At 38.3% G+C, this 21,322-nt stretch overlaps 1 protein-coding gene across 4 annotated transcripts in view; it reads left to right on the top strand.

Moving 5' to 3' along the window:
- Positions 1-21,322, top strand: part of CDH11 (cadherin 11) — a 156,056-nt gene that overhangs the window by 119,644 nt on the left and 15,090 nt on the right. For all 4 annotated transcript variants that reach the window (XM_037815902.1, XM_037815899.1, XM_037815901.1 and 1 more), the window contains 5 exons: positions 1,420-1,607; positions 6,979-7,232; positions 15,061-15,197; positions 16,049-16,182; positions 16,414-16,531. In XM_037815902.1, coding sequence (XP_037671830.1) covers positions 1,420-1,607; positions 6,979-7,232; positions 15,061-15,197; positions 16,049-16,182; positions 16,414-16,531 — 831 coding nt within the window. The remainder of the gene's footprint in view (positions 1-1,419; positions 1,608-6,978; positions 7,233-15,060; positions 15,198-16,048; positions 16,183-16,413; positions 16,532-21,322) is intronic.

Here is a 21,322-nt window from a genome sequence, read left to right as displayed (position 1 = left end):
AAAGACTCCAGTCACACTTATCTTTTTGCTATTCTGTGAAATCCGCCAGTGTGTTCCCACTTCAGGGTTTTTGCCAATTTTGTGGTTCCCTCTGCCTGTAATTTTTATTTGCCAGATAGTCACATGATGGTCTTCCTCAGTCCCTTCAGGGGAATTCAGATGTCTGCTTCTGAAAGATGTCTTCTCTGTTCATCCTCTTCAAAATCAGTCTCTCTCCCTCCCTCTCTCTCTCTCCCTCTCTCTCTCCTCCCCCTTCTGTCTCTCTAGCACACACACACACATGCATGCACACACATTTAACCCTAACCTACACATTCATCCACACTCATACTTGCACGTGCACAAACACAATCTAACACAATCGTACGCACATTTGCACATTGTACACATGTACTTATGCACACTCATGTATTCACACATGCCATCACAATCACACTCCCATGCCCAGTCACACACACTCACACCTCCATACACATTAACACACACTCAGGCACGTACTCACACATGGAGTCATACACTTATAATCACACACTCGCCACTCACTGTTTCTCATTACAGTCTAATCTTAATTTTTTTTCTTCCTAGCAATGACATCAGAGTCATTTGCTTATTTTCTCTTTAATGTGCCTCATTAAGGAAGGAATCTTAATTATTTCATTTAGTATTAAAAATATAGGCACTAGAGCAGTGCCTAGAATATAGTAGGTTCTTGTAAATATTAAATAAATTTATATGGAAATATACAGTGTGGAAAACCCTTCCAGATAAAGTGATGCTTGGCCAAGTGGTGAAGGACATGAAGTAAGAGGGAAGTCAAATACAGAGTTAGATGGGGTATGACCCTAAAAGATACAATTTGCATTTTATTTTAATACTAACATGGAGCTGTTAAAGGCTTAAAAATAGAAAAGGGCTATTTCTGGGTACTTGGCAGTCCCATAAGTAAGCCTTAGATATTAACTCTTGGACTATCCTAAGAACATGAAAGCAGGTCTTGACTATTTGAAAGCATGAAGTTATACGTCATTGCTGGGAAGAAAAAAATGAAGATTAGACGGTGATGAGAAAGAGTGAGTGGTGAGTGTGTGATTATGTGTGTAGGTGTGAAGTTATACCTGGACCTCCATCATTTCCTGATGGGAAGTGTAGCCAAGTTTTGTTTTCCCTCCTCACATATAGCAGGTGGAGCAGCCATTTCACCCTAGGCCCACTACGGTTTCATCATCCTTTGTACAACATATTCCTTTGACGGCAAGCTGCTTGGTATCGTCCTCCTATCTATTTATTTCTTTCATGTTTTCAGTCAATGGAAAGTTCAATTTCAAACCCTTTGAGAAATTTATTGGGATTCAATGAAATCTAAAGTCCTACAGCTGACAAATAAAGGGGAAAATAAAAATAGATGTCTTCTTCTTCTAGGCGTATACCAGATGTCTGTGTCAGAAGCAGCTGTCCCAGGGGAGGAAGTAGGAAGAGTGAAGGCTAAAGACCCAGACATTGGAGAAAATGGCTTAGTCACATACAATATTGTTGATGGAGACGGTATGGAATTGTTTGAAATCACAACGGACTATGAAACACAGGAGGGCGTGGTGAAGTTGAAAAAGGTGAGTGAGGGTAAGGAATCAGACCTGCTTGTGGCTTGGTTTGCTCTGCCGAAGGAATACTGCGGGAAACAAGGAGTGAAAGATTAAGAAATGAAATTAAGGGTGACTGGGAGCTTACCTGGCTTCTCAGTAGACCTCTGGGAAGATAAAAAGATGGTACTCTCTTCTACATTACTGCAGAGGGAGCTGGCAAAAGGACTGTTGGTTCATGTGTGTTTTAGCACAGATTTCCCATGGGAGGAAGGACAACTGGGTAAGTCTGGATTTTGTAGACGTACCCCTGAGCATGTGTGGAGCTCCCCTTTAGCTCTGCCAAGCTGACTCTGTTAATACAGGCTGTTCAGAGCTTTTCCTATCTCAGACATCCAAGCTCCACTGCATTGCTGGAGATTCTGTGAAATGCAAACTAAACCTCTGTTTGCTTTTCTCTAAAAGATCAATCTGGGGATATGACAGTGGACCTTTCACCATAGTCATCTCTACTTTCTCTAAAAATGTGTCCTTGGGATTAATTCATTACAAATAAGAGCTTACTGTTTGCTCCTGTTTTGTTTTAAAAAGAAATCATTTACTCAATACCAATTATAGGCCAGAGCCTTCTTAAAAACATCCTCTAATTTACTTTTTGCAAAAATTATATAAAATAGATAGTATTATCTCAGTGAGCAAGAATACTACAATTTAATTATATGGATATTGGATTCAGACAGATTAAATAAAGTCACAGTCATACAGCAAACAATCCTCAGATATGGGATTCGAATCTAGGACATTATAGAGCAACTTCCTTCTGAAGATGCTTCGATAACAGCTGGGCCAGTAATTGTTTATAAAGGAGATCCAGATAGGATTCACTTTCAAGTGAAGAAACAGTTACGCTATATTCTAAAACTGTTTCCCCCCTTGATTTACCACTTGAGAAATCAACACCACTCGACCATCAAAATGTATGGAGCATTAAATCTGAATTGGATGTTGGGATTACCTTGGTTTTAATCAAGCATTCATTTTCAACTTGGTTTTGTAGCATGAATATTAAGCTCCTTGGTGTGGTGGAAAAGATTGGACTGTAACACTGATAAAAAATTAATTTGAAGAATCAATAAAGAGACCAGTGGCTAGAGAGAAGGTGAGGGTGGGGCAGGGGGAGGCTGATCCTGGAAGGATAATTTCAGTGAGGGGAGTGAGAAGAGACATTCTCTAGGATGTTGAACCTTTCAGAATATTTTAAAGCTATGTTGGGTTTAGGAAAAATATTATGGGATACAGAACAAAGAAAAGATGATGATGACTCAGTTTACAAGAATAAAGAAAAAGAAGGATATGGAGGTTAGGATGAACTTTGGATACTTGGAAAAGTCAACGTTAGTGACAATGAATGGTGTGACCGAGAGAGCCCAGTCATCAGCCACAGGGGCTGGAGTTGCCATACATTCTGGTTTCTAGTCTGAAAAAGTAGCTGTGTGAATCCTATGTAGCATAGAGCTGTCAGCTTAGCTTGTTAATTAATATTATTGTCTCTCCTACTTGACACTAACATATGAGCATAAACATCAAAGATTCCTGCTTCCCATCCTTTGCTGTTCTAGTAATTGGGTAGTTGGTTATGCTAAGATTGTCACCTGTTTTCATTGTATTCAGGGCATAAACACACACTGTGTCTCTAAAATCCTGAAACATTTATATCACCCCATGGAGCTCACACATTGCAAATGAGCTCTCTGCATATGATTAATTTGCACATTTCCCTCCATTCCAGTGTTTATTTCAGGCAAAGGAATGATCTCTAAAGCACTCAGGTTTAGGTTTAATACAGGATGAGATATTATTTTATTGTGAAACAACATTTGCTGAAACTTCTAGCACAAAGTTCCAAATGTCCACAAATGCATACACAGAGAGGCAAATTTAACAGAGTAAAATTAGGAATCCTTATGGAAGGAATTACATTCAATTTAATAATATGAATGGGCATGGAGAGATTGTAGAGGTACTTTTGTCTTTTAAACTTATTTCCTAATATAGTATTTTCATTCATTTCTTAATTAATTCATCCATTTTTCAACCAAAAGATATTAAATAATTATTACTGATCGGGTTGGCGAAGCAGTAAATCTGAAGTTGAAGAGATCGAGTCCTGACCATAGGACAGTCACTGTTTAACAGAACAGTTAAGTGAGAAGACAAGATAGAGCAGGTTTTCTCAACCTCAGCACTCTTGGCATTTTGTTGTTGGGAGCTGCTCTGTGCGTTGTAGGATGTTTAGCAGCATTCCTGGCCTCTACTCACTGGATTGCTAATAGCTCACACCCCTCCCCACCAGTAATGATAATAAAAAAACATTAGACATTTCCAAATATCCAAGGGTGAGGGGCAAAATCACCTCCAGTTAGGGCCACTGCAACAAAGTGTGATAAGACCAATGAATATGAGTCACGACCACCTTCCTAGAGAGAGCAATTCTTGAGCTGCATGTTGAAAGAAGGACAGATCAGACACACGCACCCAAGAGCTTATGAAGGTCTGGTATCAAGGGTTAGATAAACCTTGCATGGTTAGCTGAAGACGAGACTTTCAGGTAGCTTGGTAGACTTGGGAAGGAAAAGCTAATCTGTCTTGTTTACAGGCTTAATCAAGTTCGATGCCCATCTATCCCAGAGAAATCATTCTAATGGCACAGTTTCTAGACTATTTATTTTTAACCAAATAAACTGAAAAGCAGTGTGAGATCAACATTAGAGGACATTTTAAAGAAATTACCCTATATTCCCTATTTTAATAACTAGTTTTATGTCTGATTATTTCTTTATATACTTTGTCCACATGTATATAAAGTGTGGAAACATAACATTTAACACAGTTGCAATCATAGGGTGATCTGATTTGTTAACTTAATGTCACATCATAAGCATTGTACATGCTGTTACATAATATACATAATGAGTTTAATGACTGTATAACATCCCATCCTATCAATCGGCCCATTATTTCCTTAATAAAATCTCACAGTTGGATTTGGTCTTTTGTGTGTACATTTTCCCTGATTAGATATAACAATCTATTATATCTAACCAACATCATGCATTTCTGAATGTTATTTTGTTATGTTTTCTGTTGAGTTGATCCCTCAGGGAGAAGTTTCTGAGGTGGGATTAGTAAACTAGAGGCTATTGAGTTTTTCATGGCTTGTGCAGTGTGTTGCCTCATTTAGCTTTATTTCAACTACTCATAACATGGATATAAGTATTCACATAGGAAACTACCTCAAATCCTTTTTTTGGAAGGAGACAGGGAATAAATTGTGGGTAAATACTTAAATGTTATCCATCAGTCAGCCCTGTTCCCCACTTAGTCAAAATCATTGATCCATATGATCACTTGGTACACTCTTTCCTTGGCACTGGGGACGCAAAGATCAGCAAAAATCAACAAGACTCAGGGAAATCTTTTGAGTTACTCCCAGCCTAGAAGGGGAAGGAGATGAGGGGCTGCAGAAGGGAACCTTAGGGACTACAGAGTTCCCCCTGGTGGAGTCTAAGAGGACTTCCCAAGGTAGTGAGACATGAGCTGACCATTACAAGGTTCTGTAGAACCTAAACAATTTGGATAAGGACATTCCAGACAGATAAACATTTGCAAAGACCAGGAGAGCCTGGCTTGGGATCTGGGATGTATCAGTCAGGCTGTAATGTGACTATACTTGCTTTCCAGTGGGAACTTGCCTCTGGTTCCTTAGGTATAATCTTAAGACATAACCAATTTTAAAAGTTTGTGCTCTGTTGGCATCAACAGACCATCTCGGATTAGAGTTTCCTCTCTTCTGGTTACAGGTTACCTCGTCTCAGAGCTGTCTTATTCTAGTCAGTTGATTCTGACTGATAACTGCAGAGATTTTTGAGAATTGAAGCCATCTCACCTTCAGCTTGTAAATATCATTCTTTTCTGCTGCTCAGTAACCCAGCCATGGATGAAGATACTGCTGAGGCTGAGATTGGTGGAGCAGTGGGGTAGATTTAACTTCAAAAAAAGGGAAAGGTAGCCTGGCTTTTGGGGAATTGGGGGTAGGAAGTTGATGGGAGAAAGTGTCAAGGATTTGGAATGTGTCTAACCTCCCTGCAACTCGAATCATCCTTGGTTTGGAGTTCTGTAGAATTAGGTCAGGTCTAAGCCCCTTGATTACATGCCCATTCAAAACCAGTGTTTGCCAGGCACATTAAAACGACAACAGCATGGTAGGCAGATGCCTGACTTAAAAGATCAAACTCCTTCCAAACATTTGGTAGTTCAGCAGCAACCAGACTGCTAATTAGAAAGTTCTGTTTCCTAGGCATTAGGATTTGTTTCTCTGCTAAAATTTTACTTTGCACCCTTTGCTGTCTGACTGCACCTCCTCGCATTCAGAATTAGGAAATGAGTGTTTACCATCAATTTCCCAATAACTGAAGTCATTCAAATGCGACTTTTAATTTTTTTCATGTCTCTGCAAAACCTGTACTATTTATACTTGGTTTTCTTTAAATGGGCCTTACATTTTTATATATTTATGTTTCTTTTAAACATGAAGCATTATTCTTATTGTCCTGTCACTTGCCATAAATAGAAGAAGTTCACTTAAAAATGAATATAATCAAAACAAAACAATGTCATCGCATTCTAGCAAGAGTTGTGTCAGAGACCTTCAAAAGAGGGATCAGTAAGAGTCAAGGTTATGTTAAAAATCAGCTCTATTCTAAGCTTTTCTCCCTGCTCTGTTCAGGATTCTAAAGATTGGAAAAAGAGCATGTTGATAAATAAGTTAATATTATTCAACAGCCCTACCCACCAAAATTACCCATAAACCACCTCACATCATCTTATAGGCCAATCCTGGTAAGTGTCCCAGGTTTTGGGAAATGCTAAACAGTCAGTAAGTTTAAAAGTGTTGTTGATATTATTTAACCAGATGTGGCCAAAAAACCTAAGCAATTGCCTGTCAAGGCATAGCTTGCTCTTTGGCTGGAATTCAGCAGGTATTTTAACTCCCAAGGTATTTAGTACTTTATAAAATGGACTACAAAATTTATTTTTCTAGTGTTTCAAATCTGTCCCTTAAACTTTTAACATCTGATCTGGGCAAACATAGTGTTCATTTTCGACTATGTGGTCCTTCTGCAGCTGTCTGGCATCTGTAATTACCCATGAAGCACATTCCAAGTTTCAGCAATCAATTTGTCTGATTTTGTGACCAAATGGCTCAGGTAATTGGATTTTGAATAGACACCAGTTTGCTCTCTTTGAGGAACTCTTCACTCGGCCCTATAAAACAGTCAGGTCTTTCTATTACATTATTCTTTCAAAGAACTGGTTTTCAATTCCTCCTCATTCTGGTCAGCCCATAGATTTTGAAACCAAAAGAGCATACAGCCTGAAGGTGGAGGCCGCCAACGTGCACATTGACCCGAAGTTCATCAGCAACGGGCCCTTCAAGGACACCGTGACGGTCAAGATTGCGGTAGAAGATGCGGACGAGCCCCCCACGTTCTTGGCCCCAAGTTACATCCACGAAGTCCAAGAAAATGCAGCTGCTGGCACGGTGGTTGGGAGAGTGCATGCCAAAGACCCTGATGCTGCCAACAGCCCAATAAGGTACGAGTGGATTTATTTTAAGAGATGAGATGGGAGACATGAGAGACAAGAGGTTTTACAGGAACACATCTTTCAATCTCAAAAAGGCTCCAAGTTTATCTCAAAAAGGAACAGTAAACAGGGTTGAGATTTAGAAGACAGGTGTTCCGGTTCACCTCTGCTACTAACTTTTCATAGAGCCTTTTTTCAAGCTATGTAATTTCTCTCCGGATCAGATCCCTCAATGTGCACCTGAAATATAAGCCTTGGCTGGATCTGTCTGCTGCAGAGAACTTTGGGGAAGTACAAATAATGATTATGAAATAATTATATTGTAATTTCTCAAACACCTTCCTGCATTGTAGTTATCCTACTAGATGTGTTAGGCATATGACCTCATTTATCCCCTCCACTTTGTTGTTAAAGGAATTATTATTCCTTAAATTAAGAGGAAATTGATGCTTTGCAGGGCAAAGTGACTTGACCAGAGTGCCACAACCAATGAGCAGGAGGCTAGGAAAGCAAGCTCTGTCCATCTAACTGCTGCAGAGCAGTTGAGAAAGATGACAAAGTGCCACACAAATTTAGGGTGCTTTTATTATTATGGATAGATTTTTTGTAACTTGCAAAAGCAAGCCGCAAAATTGGCAGAACCTCACTCCACCCCACTGCACCCCCAAACCTGAACTAATGATCAAAGGGGCTGATAGTAAAGAGAGAGAGTGAGAGAGAGAGTAATGAGAAAGAGCCAGAGAAGGAGGCTTGAGTCATGGAGTCAAGAGAAACCCGCTCAGATCTGGATTCTAGCAGGTGTTTACTTCTCCAAGGACACTCCCCTAATTCCTTTCTTGCCTAGATTCCTTCATGTGCCATCTTTGGTTTCCCTGCCTCCAGTATTCTGTCTCCATTTTATCAATCCTGTAGTCAAATGATTATTTTAAAATGCAAATCCAATTTCACCTCATGCCTCACTTAACCACTAATTAACAAAAAATCAGTGACTGTCTTGTTCGCCATCGGCTGCCCCCTCCAAAATAACCCAAACTCTGTTCCTTATTTAGGGCTCTTCTTTGTCCCTCCATGCCAACCCCTGCTGCACCTTGCTGATCTCTTCTGCTTTTTGGTCTTGCTGTCCCTCAGCTGCAGCTGAACCAAGCTGCTTCCAATTCTCTGAAATGCTCTTGCTCTCTCCTAATCCTTATCCTTATGAATGTTGTTCCTTCTGGTTGGAGCTCTCTGCTTCTGCCCTTTACACATTGCTACCTAAAGCTCATTTTCTCCATATCTGTTTAGGAGTCACCTCCTCTAGGGATTCTTCCAGGCTCTCTACAGATGGGTCAGACGCTTTTCCCAGAGGCTTCCCCCTCACCACGCTGTGTTGTCCCCTCTAGCTGGCCCACTCAGACAGGGACGGGGATGTGTCTGTCTAGTTCATGGTTGACAAACTAAAAACCCCTTAGGCCAAATCCGGTTGTCATCTGACTTTTGTTTCTTTTTTTTTATTTTCTATTGCGATAAAATTCACATACCATAAAACATAAAATCCACCCTTTAAACTGTGCAATCCAGTGGTTTTTAGTATCTTTCACAAGATTGTTCAATAATCACTCCTATATAATTCCACATTTTTATCACCCACAAAACAAACCCCCCCATAAGCAGTCACCCCATTCCTACTTCTCATAATCCCTGGCCAAACTAATCTAATTTCTGTCTCTGTAGGTTTTCCAATTCTGAATATTTCATATAAATGGAATCATACAATGGTCTTATGGGACTGGATTTTTTCACTCAGCATAATGTTTTCAAGGTCCATCCATGTTGAATGCATCAGTATTTCATTTCTTTTTATTGCTGAATAATATTCCATTGTGTATATATCACATTTTGTTTATCCATTCATCAGTTGATGGACATTTGAGTTGTTTTCTACTTTTTGAATATTACAAATAATGTTGCTATGAAAATTCTTGTACAAGTACTTACAAGAACATGTTCTCTTTTCTCTTGGAGTATACTTAGAGTGGAATTGCTGGATCATATAACTCTGTGCTTATTCTTGAGGGGCTGCCAAACCGTTTTCCATAGTGGCCACACCATTTTACATTCCCATCAGCAACATGTGAGGGTTCCAATTTCTCCACATCCAACCAGCACTTGTTATTGTTTGCCGTCTAAGTTGGTATGAAGTGATAACTTATTGTCATTTTGATTTGCATTTCCCTATTGGCTAATGATGTTGAGCATCCTATCATGTGCTTATTGGCTTTTGGTATAGCTTCCTTGGAGAAATGTTTGCCCATATTCTTTTTCTCATTTTAAAATTGTGTTGTCTTTTTATTGTTGAGTAGCAAGTATTTATAGGTTCTGGATATTAAACCCTTATCGGATATATGATTTGCAAATATTTTCCCACATTCTGTGAGTTGTTTTTTTCAATCTCTTGATAGTGTCCTTTGAGGCAAAAAAAGAGCTTTTACTTTGGATGAAGTCCAAATTATCTGTTGTTATTTGTTTGCTTGTACTTCAAATATCATCTAAGAAACCATTGCCTAATCTAAGGTCATGGAGATTTGCACCTATACTTTCTTCTAAGAGTTTTATGGTTTTGGCACTTGCATTTAGGTCTTTGATCCATTTTGAGTCAATTTTTTATATGGGGTGAGGTAAGGGCCCACCTCCATTCTTTTGCCTGTTTATTTCCAATTGTCTGTGCATCATTTCTTGAAAAGACTATTCTTTTCCCATTGGGTTGTCTTGGCATCCTTGTTGAAAGTCAATTGTCCATAAATATTTTTTTCTTGACTCTCATTTCTATTCCATTGATATAGGAATGTTATACAGATATGTCTATCTGTATAACAGTACTACAAAGTATTGATTACTGGAGCTGAGAGTTCCCAATTTTGAAGTTACCATCTTTTTTTTATAAATCAAGTTTTATTGGAGCACAGTGACACCCACTAGCTTACATATTGTTATAGCTCTTTACAAACTCCTAGGGCAGAGTTAAGTAGTTGTGGCAGAGACTATGACCTTCACAGCCTAAAATATTTACTATATGGATCTCTACAGAAAATGTTTTCTGACCCCTGGTCACCACTGTATGCTCCCTGACTCTTTCTTTCTTTCTTTTTTCTCCCTTTCTCCCTCACTCCCTCCCTCCTTCCCTCCCTACCTCCCTCCCTCTTTCTCTTTCTTTCTTTCTTTCTTTCTTTCTTTCTTTCTTTCTTCCTTCCTTCCTTTCTTCCTTTCTCTCTTTCAGTACTCTCAAACTTACAGGAGAGTTGCAAGAATAATACAAACCCCATCCAGAGAATTTCACCATACCCATACCCCCAGTTATCCAGATCCACCAATTTTAACATTTCTCTACCTTTACCATTGCGGTGCTCCCTCTTAGCAGACTACCCAGCCCATAGTGGATGCCTAATAAATATTTGTTGAATGAATAAATGAAATAACTTCAGCTTCTTCCTAAAAGTTAAAGCTGACAACTTCTGAGTGTAAAAAGTATGAAGCATGATAAAAGTGATAATATCTCATTTGCACATTTATTCAGAAAACCTTCTTTGAACACACACTGGAAATTCTCAGACTAGTTGTTGAGACAGACACCTATCAAGAGTAAACATATTTGAGTTTAAAAAAAAATACCACGTACAGTGGAGTTTTCCCTTTATGTCAAAGAAAATGGTGGCAGGGCAGAAGGAAGTCCCAACTGTAAGTACTCTTCAGTTTCCTTTAGATCCTTGAACATTTTCCCTTCTGGGAGAAAGGAAGAGAATTACCCTTTATTGAGCATCTTCTCTAACCCCAGGAAATTTGTTGCACCAAGTTTTTTAAATTAGTCCTCACAGCCACCCACTGAGGCTATGACTGCTCTAGGATCAAATAGATGAGAACACTGAGGCTTAGAAGGATGAAGTAACTTCCTCAAAGTAATCTGGTCAATCATTGTTGGGAACTGGATTTTTAGCCCAAATAAGTCATCAATGCATTTTGAGTTTTTTACCCTAACCGAGCAGCCATGATAAAAAGATTTTCTGAGAGGGTTTCATTACTGTGTTCTTTGCAGGAAGAGACACTACATAATGACTGGACACTGTTTTAATACCTTTAAACTACTAAAAATTTTCATAGTGTGAATTTTAATGAGTTAGCTTTGGCCTAGAATACGGAAGTACAGTAATAACTAAAGTGATAAGGTAAAAATACATAGAACAACCCCTCATTTCCATTGCACCACATTGCCTCCAAGGAGCCACAACTGTGATTAGGTATTTGAGTCAGGTTTTCAGTGGTACTTGATCTGGGCATGTAGGCAATTTCCATGCCTGTAATTATCCATGGATGCTCAATGCCACCCTCTAACTAACCTCTCTCACCCACTTGGGTACCTGATCCTGGAAATGCCGAGCAAAATATAGAAGAATATTCAAAACTTTTCAAGCAATGAGCCTCTTATCCTCACTACTTCCTTTCCTGCTTGCTTCTCTTCCCCTGTAAGAGAATCTGTGGCCTTGGACATGTGGGTAAGGCCTGATAGTTTCACCCATCCTCTTAGGTGCTTTGATAGTTTTTAGATCTTCTCAATCTGTGTAGCAATAGGCACAGTTTTGTTCACCATTTCCTTCTCAAAATCTTCTCTCCCCTTAGCTTCTTTGGCGGTAACCTCTTCTTGCCTCAGACAGCATCATAGCTAGTGTCTTCACTAGTCTGATCCCTGTCCAGGCATTGGGGGCTCCTTAAAACATGGCCTTTTGACTTTGCCCCTTCTCTCTCCTTGTCCCCTCCCCTGTGAATTCTCACCTGTGCCATGATTGAAAACTGAGTTGATGCTCTAGTTTCTCCACCTCCAGTCTGATCTTTTTCTTTGATTCTAATTCTGTATTCATAATCCTGTCCTTTGTGCATTTCACCTACTCTTTTACCCACTCACTTATTTATTTATTCAAAATATATTTTTGAGTTCACACTTATGGTGACATACTTAAAAAAGAGACCAATGCCACCCCTGACTCCATGAAACCTACAACCAAATTGAGTCTTCATCCTATCAGCATTGCAGCATATTCCTGGTTGAATCCCAACCTCTCCTTTCTGCTATTTTGACTTTCTTTTTGTATTTCCCAATCTCCCTCTGTAAGACCCTCAGGCTAGAAACTATGTAAGTCTCTTCCAGCTTCCCATAAATATTCAAACATCCACTGACTCTTATTGGTGCATTCTTCATCACATAATTTTCCAACTCCTCAGCCACACATATACCTAACTCCCTTATTGCCTCATGTGTTAAAGACTGCATCAGATCCTTAAGTTTCCTCCATTCTTCCCTCTTCTCCCTCTTGCTGGGACCATCCTGCCCATGCTAATAGCCTGATTCCATTTATTTGTTCCGTCCTGCAAAAAAGCCTTCCATGCTAGCTCATTGGTGACAGAATAAAGGCCATACTTGGTCGATTGACTTTTGAGAACTTCCATGATCTGTCCTCAGTGTAAACACAGTATCAGCGACAGCACAAATAATAGCAATTTTTATTTGTTGTGCTACTTACCATATATGAAGGCATTAGGCTATACATTCTAAACAACTATTATTTCATTTAATTCTCACAGATAACCTAAAAGCTGGGTACCATCAGTATTTGTTCTGGTTTGCTAATGCTGCCAGAATGCAAAACACCAGAAATGGATTGGCTTTTATAAAAGGGGGTTTATTTGGTTACACAGTTACAGTCTTAAGGCCATAAAGTTCCATCAACAAAGGGTACCTTCACTGGAGAAAGGCCATTGTCATCCGGAAAACCTCTGTTAGCTGGGAAGGCACATGGCATCTGTTTGCTCCTAGGTTGCGTTTCAAAATAGTGTTCTCTAAAATGTCTGCATCAGCTTCCAACAGCCGTCTTCAAAATGCCTGTCTCAGCTCCAGCTCCCTATGAGCTCCTTCTGTCTGAGCTTATATAGTGCTCCAGTAAACTAAACAAGGCCCATGCTGAATGGGTGGGGCCACACTCCATGGAAGTTATCCAGTCAGAGTTATCACCTACAGTTGGGTGGGTCACATCTCCATGGAAGCTGAACCAGTAGGTTCCAATCCAATCCACACTAATATGTCTGCCCCCACAAGAATGCATTAAAGAATATGGCTTTTTCTGGGGAACATAAATATACAAACTGGCACAGTATCCTAATTTGAAAGGTAAGTAAACTGAAGTTCAGAGAGCTTAAATGTCTCTTTCAGTATCACTCAGCTTATATGCAATGGAGTATGGACATGTACCTAGGTCTTTCCAAAACCAAACTTCACGTAGACTAATGCCTTGAATTGTTAATTCTCTCTCTTCCTATGTGTGTCTCGTCATGCCATTAGATAGCAGACTTGCTGACTCCAGGGAAACAATCTTCTATTATTTTTTGCCTCTTGTCCTCATAGGGCCATGTGTCTAGGGTTCCATAACTAAGCCTCTGCTCTTATATTTGTGAGGTGCGTGACTGTTGGGTCTCAGTTTCCTCACCATGGAAGGGGACTCATCATTCCATCCCCACAGGGGGCTACACGTCAAATGAGATTATGGATGAGCTCCTGTTTTTATACTGTGAAGTTCTGTGGTGCTCTATGGGGGAGGAGGGTCCCTCTTTCCTGGAAAGAATATGATCTAGAGTCAGAAGATCTGGGCTCTAATACTGGCTTCTGCAGGAACTAGATGTAGAACATGGGCAAGTCCCATCATTTGCAAACTGAAGAGTAAGAGTTTATAAATCCTGTGGTTTCCACAGTCTTTGCTACCTCTAATATTCTTTGATTCTGCAACTTTCAGTGAGTGCCTTTAGGCATATTATTCTGTAAATTTTAGGAAAACAGAGCTAAGCCCTCTAAGAATAGGAAGCCACCCCATTATGAAGCTTAGCATGATATCTGAGTTAAGACGGTTCATCTTTGTTCATCTTCCTTTTGGAGTGAGTATGGTGGAATGAAAAGCGAAGAGACTTTGGAATTCACAAGCCAGTTAAGGCCAGGGCTCTGATACTGAGTATACCTGACAAGTTATTTCACCTTTCTACCTCTCAATAAAAGTCTTTTGCTTTCCCCCATCTCCTGCCTCATCTTGCCATATTTATGCCATGATGATATTCTGGAAATTGTTTTGCTTTTTCAATAGGGAAAAACAAACTTTCTGGTGGACAGGAGTAGCTAAATTCTTCCAGCTATACTATTAGGCACAATCCTGAATCATTAATGCATGGGGAGTGTGATGTGGCAAAGAAATAGCTAAAATAGCTAAGCCTGTATTGCATATTGCACCCTGGAAGTCAGAACCAAGCTACTAAAATTAAATGTTCACTCAAAATATAGTTAGCATTTTCTTTCAATAAGGAAAAATCTGTTTTTTTTTTTTATGGCCATAAATGATACTTGATGATAAATTTAGATAAACTTGAAACTATTTAACATTTCAAATGCAAAAATCTGGCAAAATTTTGATACCTTTGTGACTTTGTGAGTAGTTTGGGAACAAGGGAAACCCAAACACAGTTTCATAAATATTCAAATGGTGGGTGATTGTAGTAAATATGAAGAAATATGCAACATGGTATTACACTTCTCCATCAAATATGCTAAATAACTCTTTCATTCATTGTACTGTATAAAGAATTCCAGTGTGGCAAAATGACTTCTATAAAAGATTCAAGTAAAGAGTTTGAAAAGTAAATTTGATTAAAAAAAAAAATCCTTAGCTCAAGTGACTCATTGAAAAGTTGCTTTAAATACAGCATGGAGAAAATATTCAAATATTAAGCTGCTCCAAATGTCTCAGTCTAATTGCCTCATTTTCATTCTGTTTAGGTATTCCATCGATCGTCATACTGACCTCGACAGATTTTTCACTATTAATCCTGAGGATGGTTTTATTAAAACTACAAAACCTCTGGATAGAGAGGAAACTGCCTGGCTCAACATCTCTGTCTTTGCAGCAGAAATCCGTGAGTATTCTTCTAAGGGTTTTCATTCTACTTTACCTAATCTTATTCCTTCAGACTTTCTGTCTATATATGCTAGAAAATGACAGACAACTGATACAGAGTAATTTTTTTAGTCTTAAAATATTTTTCAGTCTTAAATATTTATATTTGGTCATCGACCTAAGAAGACACAGGCAAATAGAGATATTTTCATTTTCTGCTGCATAACTGTGTACAGACTTGGAAGACAGCTGATAGTGCTCAGCAGTTTGAAACTTATGACCTTACGACCACTGCTGAAGAACTCCCACTTCATCCCATCACTGGGTTTCATTAAACCCAAAGCAGTGGAATCCTTAGGGTCAAGGTTTATAGGTTCTTATTTACCTATAGCCCAGTGGTTCTCATACTCGTTCGTACTTCAGAATCTCATGGAGGCTTGTTATCATACAGCTCTCTGGCCTCCAAGGGCAGAGGCTCTGATTCAGGAGGTCTGATGTGGGGCCTGAGCATCTGTATTTCCATCCAGTTCCCAGATGATTCTGATGCTGTTTTGAGGACCATCCTTGAAAACCACTGCTGTATATAGATTTGTTCTGGATGACCAGGCTCCATTATAAGTCTTTAGAACTAAACCTCCTCTTCAGAATCAGCAGACATGGAAAACTGGTCCAGTTATTACTGGCCTAATACTCATATTTGTTGCAGGACACCCCACCATACATTAGACTTAGCACTCTTTAGGTTCCAGATGGCTTTTGAGCTACCACCTTTCCCTGCCTTCCCCAAAATGGGCAGCTAGAGCTTCCTCTTTCCCAAGGACCAATGTGAATTCCTCCTGGACATTGCCTGTCTGAATTGTCTCTTTCCAGACAACAGGCATCAAGAAGCCAAAGTTCCTGTGGCCATTAGGGTCCTGGATGTCAACGATAATGCTCCCAAGTTTGCTGCCCCTTATGAAGGCTTCATCTGTGAGAGTGATCAGACCAAGCCACTTTCCAATCAGGTAAGGCCCCTTCTCCTTCCCTATCTAAGAACAATGCATTTGGAAATAGTTTATTTTTGAGAATGTCACCTGGAGATACCTCCCAATACCCAAGAAGGCTTCAGAACTATAGTTTTGCTCGGGAGCTATGTTCTCTAATTAAAACCAGGCTTTTTAGCCAGACAAGAATTTTTGAATAAATGATATCCCAATGTCAGTATGATTTATTTATGGACCACCTTTCTCTTTCAGCCAATTGTTATAATTAGTGCAGATGACAAAGATGACACCGCTAATGGACCGAGATTTATCTTCAGTCTCCCCCCTGAAATCATTCACAATCCAAATTTCACAGTCAGAGACAACAGAGGTTCGTATCAAGTTTCCTATGTATTCAGAGAAGTAGACATGGAAAACAAATGGCTTTTATATTGCAGAGCACAACTATTTTTTACTAATGCTAATAATGTCTTCCTGTTGAAGAATAGACAAGAAATAGAAATGCCACCTCTATTTTGAGACTTGGGCTCATTTGGTGAATATGAATAAATGAGTCTAATTTTATTTTACTTTTTGTATTGGCTTTGCTATTCATGAAGCAGTGGAAAAACCAAGTGGGGAAGCTTACAGGGTCAATATGCAAACAACTTTCATTTATTTTTTTTTTAAGAGGTTGATAAACCCTGAGGGGGAAGTATGACTGAATATTGATATCAAGTAAAGCGTTAGAAGAGATTAGTTCAACTTTCTAAGGCAATGTAATCTTTCAGCTCCCTTCTTTTCCAAGCACAGTTTTAAAGCAATGCAGTTGAGAATATAACTTGATGTCTAAAGGTGGTTGCAGAATTGTTGCCTAAAGGGCATGTCCACTGTAAAAACTACAAAATTTAACATGATTTTGGCTTCTCATTTGGCCATTCAAGGAAGTCTAGACTTGCAGATGACTTAAAGTAGTTTCTCTTACTGTATTAGGTCCAGACTGATGCATTCCCTTCACAAAGTTGATGGCAGAGCCAAGGACAAAAAATAATTTTCTTGACTCCTAGCCAGAGTGTCTGCACCTTACTTCCTAGTGTAACTGTTCACATAAACCTGTGAAATTGCAGGTCTGTGTAGACATAGGGAGACAAATGCCATCATAACATAGGAATAAATGGTGGTTCTCCCGAGTATATGTTTTCATTAGCCCCATGTGAACAGTGTACTAGGTTAGGGGTCAATTGCTTTCCCAGTGACTGAGGCCAGGCTCATGGGATTTTAAACTGACTGATAAATCTTATTTCCCCCATCACTGTTATCACCATCATCATCATCATCATAATCAACACTAGCTATGTTCCAAACACCATGCCAGGAGCCTTCCCATACTCTATACGCTTAATTTTCTCAACACCACCATATTATTATTATTCCCATTTTGAAGATGAGAAAAGTGAGACTGAGAACCATTAAGTAACCTGCCCACAGTCAGTCAAATAGGAGTTAGTGCTGGGTTTTAAAGTCAAGCACTCAGAGGCCAGAGCTATAGCCTTAACCACTGCTCCCTACTGGTTTGATGATTACATAAGAGAAATGTTCCCCATGCTGCTTGGATTGAGAGGAGTATGATCTGAAATACTTTTATTTTTATTCTTTGGACTGATCTGAGCATTTAATAATGGGCTTTATCAATCAAGCAGACACAAAATAAGAGTGGGATAAAATGCCTTAGGTCAATAAGAGGGACTTTCTCTCCTGATGCCTTGATTTGTGCAGTGGACTTGCCCTTGAGAGCTTGGCTGTGAAGGAAGTTATAGGCAAGACATCAGGGCTACCTGTGTGTTAAAGGAACCCTACAAAACAACCTCCTATTCACTTTGAAATATAATCATTACTTGGAGTTCTTTAGTTTTGCATTTTAGCTAGGATTTTTCTTTTTCCTTCTGGCTTTGGTTTATGCACACATGGGAGCACCTCAAGCCACTTAAAGGGATCAATTTGCCAAGCCCTAAGGTAGATGATTAGTTCTCAGCTAGGAGCACATATACCTCCAGTGGACCACAAATATAATATAGGGATTGTCTTGTGTAAAGGTTGGTTTCCCCAAAGCTGGGAGACCTGGCATGTCATAGGAATCTAATAAATATTTACTGAGTTGATTTAAAAAGAGAGCATTTTTCATAACACTTTCTAAGATATACATATCTTATATATGTCTCATATATATTATGTATATATATTCTACATAAGTATACTTACATATACCTACTTTCCAAGATGTGTGCATGTCTTTATTTGAGTTCATGAGAATCTCTTCCTCAACTACGAATTTTCTCAATTCTCAAATTGGTCTCAGATCCTACTCTGGTGTTTTCTTTTATCCCTTATGCCACTGCCTCTTTTATGATCTCATTTCTCAAGTATTCATGGTCAAAAGTTTATCTGAATATTATTGTACTCTCCCACTTATATTTGGAGTGTAACTGCTGGGTGTATTTCCAGCAACATCCCTGTCTGGCATGTGATACCTTGCACACAGAAGGCTTTTCTAGACTTTATTCACTGTGCCACCTCCTTCTCTATCACTTCCCTTGTCTTCTTTCTTTCTTTTTGTGCAATAATATTTAGTTGCTGTTAACCTCTGAAAATATTATACTAAGACATATTGTTCTCTAGGGAGGCATACATATTTTACTTTCTCACAATACTTCAGGGATACCATCTTTAATTTCAAGGGGATTATATTACCATAGGTAAGTCAACTACACAGCCTGCCTTCCCTCCCCATTCTTCTAAAAGACTAATCTTATATTGAACTACCACTTTTGCAGGGAATTGCTACATTTTAAGAAAAAATGGCTTTATTAACTATAGCAAACAGTTAATGAACACTCCGATGTTTAGAGCTATTACAGAACCTTAAAGCAAGTGCAGTCTTATAATAATTATTTAATAGAGTTTCTTTCTACTAGCTTCTAAAAGTAATTACATATTGAAGTAATCCAAAAGGAGTAATCACATTCCATATCCTATTAATAGCCTACTGAGTTACCAAATTTCTCGGCTGAGACTATTTTCCATAGAAAACATGAGATAATGGTTTGTATCATGCTGAGTAAAAGCATCGAGTTGCTTTCTCCTTGAGTGTTTACTTCCATTATGCCATGTAAATAATCAGTATTATGTTTGCCTAAATTCAGCATACACATTCGGCATCTTTAGAAATATAAGAGAGAAAGCCATCTTCATATGTGCAATGCCTTTTATTTCACTTTACCTTACTCCATTCTGCAGTCCAGGCTTCAAAGCCAACTCGGCAGGCAGCAGGGAAGGAGAACACAGGATGACACTTCGGTATTTAAGTCCATCTTGGCCTATTAATATCAGGAGTGGTGCTCTTTGGGCGGATGGAGAGTGGTGTGCTCAGGTTTTGAGATGGATTTACTTTGAAAATATGAGACTCATGTCATCTCTAAAAACACAAGAAATGAGTAACAGTTAAGTTAGATAGACAAGTAATCTTTTCGTCTATCTAGTTCTTCGTGGTTTACAAAACCATTGTTTTACCTAATTCCTCAACCATGAGGTGGTCATCTTTGGATATTTTTATCCCCATTTACTAGATTGGGAAGGAGTATGAGCCATCAGAAGATTCCACAACTTGCTAATTAGTGAAAACACTAGACTTGAATTTGAGTATTGGTGCATCTAATGCACTATATTATGAATATAGAGCTCAGACAGATGTGCCTTTTCTAGTTAATTCATTTCTTAAAGTCTTTATTTACCTCAAATGGCCAAATATTCTCAGAAGAGATCAAATCTGATGTGCAATTCAGAAGTGTAGGATCCTAGGGAATGTGTGAACAGAGAAGGATAAAGTGTATTTCAATTCCAATTTTAATCAGTCATAATAATTATAGTAAAATATAAAACCTTTTGTAATTTTCTTCTATTCTATAATTAATATAAATTCCTTGGAGGAAAATTAGAAAATACAAACAAGCAGAAATAAAATTAAAAAAATAAAATAACTTGATAATACACTATCCAGAAATGACCGCTGCAGATATTCTTTAAAATTCTTTGCAGATTTTGTTATTCTAAAAAATGCAAGTATAAAATGCATTTTCTCACTTAATAGTATGTGATATACATTTTTCTGAGTCAATAATTTTTATCAACATTTCTTCTAAGTATATTTGTAATTCCCACAATATGGATGAATGCATGATATTGGTCGTCTGTTGTACCATCAAGTTGTTTCACACACTTTTGCCAAGTATCTAATTATTCTTTTAGGATAAATTCCTAAAGTGGAATTACTAGAGCAAAAACTTTTGATACTTAATCAACAAACTTTTGATACTTAATCAGAGATATTATACCAATTTATAGTCCCATGAATAAAATAAAAGAGATCCATTTACTCACATCCACACCAACTGTAGGTATTATTATTCTTTTTAATCATTGACAACCTGATAAGTGAAGTATAATCACATTTTAAAATTTCAATTCCTTTCATTACTAGTAGAGCTGAGGATTTTAAAAATATGTCAATTATTGCCTTTTATTTTTTTATTTCATTAATTGGCTATTTGTGTCCTTATCCCATTTTTAAAATTGCATGTTCATCAATTTTGCAATTGATTTGCAAAGGCTCTTCATCTTTTTAATGCTATTTACCTTTACCTATCATATCTATTGCATGTATTCCCCCAGTGTTTCAGTTTTCCTTTCAGTTCTGATTATGCTATTTTCTTAAGCATAGATGCTGTACTTCTTTTATCAGTTTTTCTCTAAGATTATCCTTAGCAAGGCTTTCATCACCCAGAATTGATATCAACATTTACCTTATTTTCTTCTTTCTTATATGTTGTTTTTCCCTTTTGAATTTTTATCCATGTGAAATAAATATACCACTGTACCCTCATTGTTTGGCATTTCCAAAATACCGTTTATGAAATAGTCATTTCCTACTGCTTTCTAACACTGTCTTTAGTATCTTCTCCATTATATGCTACTATATTTTTTCTGGCCTTTCTATTATTCTCCCCATTCATCTGTTTGCTGTAGTGTAAGTATTATATTTTTCTTTAATGACTGCATACATGTATATCTAAAATCTGACAGATGCTTTCTCCACATTATTTTCATTTTATTATTATTCTTAAATTTG

This window comes from Choloepus didactylus, chromosome 22, assembly GCF_015220235.1.
Source record: "Choloepus didactylus isolate mChoDid1 chromosome 22, mChoDid1.pri, whole genome shotgun sequence".
NCBI lineage: Eukaryota > Metazoa > Chordata > Mammalia > Pilosa > Megalonychidae > Choloepus > Choloepus didactylus.
The sequence above is the reverse complement of the archived record's forward strand: the minus strand, read 5'-3'. Positions and strand labels throughout refer to the sequence as shown.